Source organism: Bos mutus, chromosome 21 (genome assembly GCF_027580195.1).
Source record: "Bos mutus isolate GX-2022 chromosome 21, NWIPB_WYAK_1.1, whole genome shotgun sequence".
Taxonomy (NCBI): domain Eukaryota; kingdom Metazoa; phylum Chordata; class Mammalia; order Artiodactyla; family Bovidae; genus Bos; species Bos mutus.
Window position 1 is genome coordinate 47119230 of NC_091637.1, and position 6000 is coordinate 47125229.

General features: G+C 39.9%; 1 protein-coding gene across 1 annotated transcript in view; it reads left to right on the forward strand.

Moving 5' to 3' along the window:
* Window positions 1-4102, forward strand: part of TTC6 (tetratricopeptide repeat domain 6) — a 198591-nt gene extending 194489 nt beyond the window's left edge. Inside the window, exons 31-32 of the mRNA XM_070358765.1 lie at window positions 3118-3343; window positions 3852-4102. Of these exons, the coding sequence (XP_070214866.1) occupies window positions 3118-3343; window positions 3852-3988 (363 nt within the window). The 3' untranslated portion in view covers window positions 3989-4102. The remainder of the gene's footprint in view (window positions 1-3117; window positions 3344-3851) is intronic.
* Window positions 4103-6000: the final 1898 nt, after the last annotated feature.

Sequence of the window (6000 nt, forward strand, 5' to 3'; positions counted from 1 at the left end):
AAGGGTCTTCAATAAACTAAATAATCTCTAGAGGGTTAAGACATGTATGTGTTCTGGCTTCTTTTGTGATTAGTTAGTAGCTTAATGGTTTTAAACCCCATTTGGATGCATCATGAACTACAGGTGACTTTTCAATAATAACTGAGTCAGCCTTCTAATTAATTACAAGTATGAGGGAACTTACAGGTATGGTTCTGAACGAATTTTAGATTTAGGGATAGAGTCTATTGAAATTCTAGAAACACAATTTGAATCAGAAAGCATCTGCTGCCGAGTCACTTCAGTCATGTCCGACTCTGCGCGACCCCATAGACAGCACCCCACCAGGCTCCCCCGTCCCTGGGATTCTCCAGGCAAGAACACTGGAGTGGGTTGCCATTTCCTTCTCCAATGCATGAAAGTGAAAAGTGAAAGTGAAGTCGCTCCGTCATGTCTGACTCAGCGATCCCATGGACTGCAGCCTACCAGGCTCCTCTGTCCATGGGATTTTCCATACAAGAGTACTGGAGTGGGTCACCATCGCCTTCTCCGAGAAAGCATCTAGAAGCTAGTAAATAAGTTCTAGCCTCCCAGGTGGCACTAGTGGTAAAGAACCCTCCTGCCAGTGCAGGAGACAGAAGAGATGTAGGTTCAGTCCCTGGATCAGGAAGATCTCTGGAGAAGGAAATGGCAGCCCACTCCAGTATTCTTGCCTGGAGAATCCCATGAACAGGAGCCTGACAGGTTACAGTCCATGGGGTCACAAAGAGTTGGACATGACTGAAGTGACTTCAGTCAATCCTAAAGGAAATCAGTCCTGAATATTCATCGGAAGGACTGATGCTGAAGCTCCAATACTTTGGCCACCTGATGTGAAGAACTGACTCATTGGAGAAGACCCTGATGCTGGGAAAGATTGAAGGCAGGAGGAGAAGGGGACGATAGAGGATGAGATGGCTGGATGACATTACCAACTCGATGGACGTGAGTTTGAGCAAGCTCTGGGAGTTGGTGATGGACAGGGAAGCCTTGTGTGCTGTAGTCCATGAGGTTGCAAAGAGGCGGACATGACTGATTGACTTATCATGTACACACACATGCATGAGGAAATTAGACCCGTTGTTAAATCAAGGCCATCCATTGTGGTAGGCATCTTTGTTCTCTAACTACTCCATGGGTGATAATACTCCTGTTCTTCTAGTAACCTCGTTAAATATATAGGCTTTCATTTCCTAAGTAGTATATATTTAAAGCTGTAATAGAAAGTTACATTGTTCACAGTTAGCCATACTATAGTGTTTTACTAAGTTCATTTATTTTAGCTGAGGTAGGTGTTAGCTTCTACCTGATTGAAGTCATCCTTTTGTGATTTTGAATTGTGTAGTTTTTATTGAGGACTTATTGGTTAGTTAAAATGAAACTTCAATTACTTTTTGAAGGAAGTCTTGGCCCTGCTTTGAGTCATTCCCTTGCCTCATTTGTAATGACTGCGAGTCCAGCCTCCTGTTCAGGAGTGAATTCTTTGAGCTTTTCACAGAGGAATGTCAATTCTGCTGCCTTTTTAAGGGATCCTTAAATTGCACTTAGCCACAGCACAGAACAGCTCCCATTCTGGGATGAGATGGATTACACAGTCTTGATCTAATTGCTTCTCAAAAGTCACAAACAGTAAAATTCATGGTGTATTGCTTGAGGGCTATGATCTCTCCATTTGCAGATACTGGCAAAAAATAAAGATGTATCAGTATAATTGAGTCTTTATTATATTCTACATATTGTTCTCAGTACTTTAGCTGTTAGCTCACTTAGCTGTCATAGCAGCACTGAAAGTAGAGTTTGATTTTTTGCTTCCATCGAGTCAGAGTGTTTTAGTTACTCACCTGAGGGCGTGGAGCTAATATGTGGTGGACCCTGGACGTCTGGCCCTGAGGTCTGGGCTCCTGGGCACCGCACTCCCAGTGCTACACTTCACCCACAGTGGAAGTGAACTGAGAACAAATCCCTGGGAAATAGAAAGAAAAATAGTCCAATAAAGAAGACTGATAGACAATGATCAGAGAGGTAGGAGAAAAACTAGGGAGACTCCCTGTTTCAAGGACAAAGAGAGTTTTAAGGGGGAAGGAGAGACCAAGGGCATCTGTGCCACAGAAACGCTGTGGAAGGAAAGGGCTAGAAAATGTCTGCTGGACTTGACAACACCCTTAGCCTTACCAAAAACTGACCTCGTGGAAAGAGGGAGATAGATAGAAGCCAGACTGTGGTGTGCTGGGGGAAAATTGAGTGGTAAAGGAATTGGATTCAGCAAGCTGTATTGTTAAAAATAGCTTTTCCTAATTTAGAGAGGTTTCAAACTCCTTTGAATTCAAATTCAAAGGAGTCAAATTTTTATCCATTCTGTAACTAGAGAAGAGATTCCTACCTTGAGTAGCAGCATGTCTAATCAGCATCTCAAGCTATTTTTGGTGAAGGAGCAGTTTTTAAGATTTTTCTAACTTACTTCAGACCCCAACACCGGTCTATGGACCACACTTTGCAGGGTCCTTTCCAGCTTGAGAATTTGTTGCGAAGCATCTGGAATCTTGGATCTTCTTGAAAAGCTGATTTTTATCTTCTTTCTTCTTTCCTTATAGCTTTTCATAGTATAACTGTGTTTTTAAACCTTTTTGGTATGGTTTAGAATTTTATTTTCAAAGTTCACTTCTCTCTTTAGCCCTTACTCTGCTTTTATATGAAAAGTGTTAGTTTTCTAACTTATGTTTTATTTTCCTGTTGTGGCCTTTTTTCCTAACTTATAGTGTTGTACAGGGATATGGGATTTGTGTGTGTGTGTGGCGGGGGTGGGGTGGGGGTGGGGGCATAGACAGCAGGGGGAGGTGGTAGGAGAACATTTCGCTTCAGCAGAGAGGAGTATTTTATCTCTGATGCTATCTAAAACTGCTGACGCAGGATGATAACACAAAGCAGACCAACTATTGGTTGGTTTTATTATCATCTTTTACATTCTCTGCAAATACTGTACCTTCTTATCATCTGTATCTGATACAGATGGCCTGAGTTTTATAATAAAAGTATTTCAAATTGCTGTATAGCTGCCAGTTAAAATATATTCAGATTGTCATTATCTTCACATTTCTATAGGCTAGTGACTACTTCTCAAAGGCTTTAAAGTTTGATCCAGAAAATGAATGTGCTACCATGAATCGAGCTATTGCAAATACAGTATTAAAGAGATATGAAGAAGCAAAAGAAGATTTTGCATATGTAGTTGAAAGCTGTCCATTGTGGGCTGCAGTATATTTTAACAGAGCATACTTCTACTGTTGTTTAAAGCAATATGAACTGGCTGAAGAAGACCTAAGTAAAGGTATAGTTTTTTTGGTAATTTTTTGAGTAAGATTACAATGTTTGAATTGTTTTTAGATGACAAAAGAAGAAAGACATCAGGTCTATTTGCTTAGATAAATTTACATTAGAATTAATGGTTTTATATATCTTATCTTTAATGTAATCAATATAGATTTGTTTATATAATAACTTACAGCATTGGTATGCTAAAATGTAGAAAATTATTAGGGAAACCATACACAAATATTGCTCGACTTTCAAAAAAGACATTGTACTGTGTTTCCCGAGTTAATTTTCTTAGAAAGATTCAAATGTAACTTAAATAATGTACATATGAGGAAAAATGTTTTCAAATAGGTAATACTAAAGTGTTATTTTATTTTTCTATTATATACTATTATTTACTAATAATAACTTATAGTAATAATAAGGTGTTATTATAATTTATTATAAAATTTGTATTTAAAAAATGAGTCTTTTTGAGTGCTCACGTAAAAGATACCTTGAAAAATTTTTTTCTTTTACAGCTTTGTCTTTGAAACCTAATGATGCTCTAATATATAATCTTAGAGCAGAAGTTCGTGGTAAGATAGGTCTGATTGAAGAAGCTATGGCCGACTATAACAAAGCACTTGATCTTCAAGAACATGCCTCGGTGGTATGAGTACATAGATCATGGATTCTATAGCAATTTACACAGTTCTTCTTCCAGAAACTGAAGCCTGTTTGTTGCTTTTAAAAAAAGTTTTCACTATCTTCATTGTTGTATTCCTTGTGTTAGTCTTTTATATAATCCTTTGATACATTTTAACATCTTCTTTATACATTAATTATAAAACTTTTAGATCATTTTCTGCAGATTTGAAACAACTCAAAAATGAATTTTTTTCACAAGATTAGAATTTAAATGAGAATGTTTCTCAAGGGCCCTAGAAATACAAAATATTTTCTTTAAAGTAAAATAATTCCTTTAAAAATAATAGTGCATGATTTTAGAAAAAGGATCATGGACCTTTTCATCAGTACCTAGATGTATTCAACAATATCCAGATTAAAAAAAATAGAGAGCTGATGCCTATAAAGAAATTAAAGTCAAGCACATTTCCTTTCTCTTCCTTTGAACAATATCTGCACAGGTCTGAATTCTTCCTAGTACGTATGTTGTTCAACACATAAACATGTTTCTCTTTTTCATGTAGCCTCCCTCCCAGGACAGCGCCTATGAAGATTTTGAGCATCCGCCTCTTTAATGCAAATTTTATAAACATATATAAAAATCTGTATATGCTTATAATTAGTGCATCATACAATTTGACAAGAATACATTAAAACAGCTGCTGCTGCTGCTGAGTAACTTCAGTCGTGTCCGACTCTGTGCGACCCCACAGACAGCAGCCCACCAGGCTCCCCCAACCCTGGGATTCTCCAGGCAAGAACATGGGAGTGGATTGCCATTTCCTTGTCCAATGCATGAAAGTGAAATTGAAGTCGCTTAGTCGTGTCTGACTCTTCGTGACCCCATGGACTGCAGCCTACCAGGCTCCTCCATCCATGGGATTTTCCAGGCAAGAGTACTGGAGTGGGTTGCCATTGCCTTCTCCTTAAAACAGCTAAAAATTCTTAATAGAATGTTTCTTTAGTGAAGCAGAGAACCCTTTTCCTTTACCTCACTGGTAGTAACAAAGTTTCCTGACTTATACACTCCTCTGGATTTGCTCCGCTCAGTTTATTTTCCTTCTGTGTCTCATTCTTCCAGTACATCTCCAGCTCCTCAGAGACTTGTTTTCACTGTGATGAGACTTTATGGCAAAAAAACACCCCCATCGACTCAGTTGCCTTTGTTTTCCATTTGAGGTACCAGAGTTTCACAGTAGAAAGTCGATTTTAAGTCAGAAGCCACTGTGAGGCTGCTTCACACTCTTTTAGGATCGTTTCCTTGGCGTGGTACGTGGGTTCACGTGAGGACTGGGCCACGCCTGGTATTTCAGTGGGTGACTCAGCCACCTTTAATAAGCCTCTTCACATCCTCTTGTTCTCACTTGTCTCCAGAACCTTTAGTCCCAGGCCGGCAGCTGATGAGATCAGAACAACCTCCTGCACCCACTGGCAGACCCTCGTCTCGTGCCCCAGCCACACATCTCTCACCTACAGCCCTGGGGCATCTCTGTTAAAAGCTGAGGGGTAGCCTGCTAGCAGTGGCAGTGCTGGGCTACATGCCCAGTGGATGTGCAGGGGACCCAAGTCCCTGTCGAGTGAACTTTGGATGATGAGAGGAAAAAAACTAGGAAATCAGCTCCTTTCCATCTCTTGGTGAAGTGTTCTGAGACACTCAGTCTATACAGCCTCCTGTACAACTCACCTGGGAGACTAAGCTGGTACCCAGCTTCCAGACGTATCCTGCACTTGTGCTTTTGACTTCCCTGGCTTGCTTTCTTTTGTTTCTCCCCCTGCTTTTCTGGGTTTGCACTTCTTGATAAAGTCATTGCCCAGAAACATTGGCCTCTGGCTCTGCTTTCTGAGACAACCCAGGCTGAGACAACTAGTAATTTTTTTTTTTTCTGATTACACACAAATCCTTATAACTTGAGGCAGGAATGATAAAAACCAAGGACCATGATGGCATAATGGAGCAAATCATATCTAATGTGCCAAAATGCTGCAGGTCCTGGGTCCATA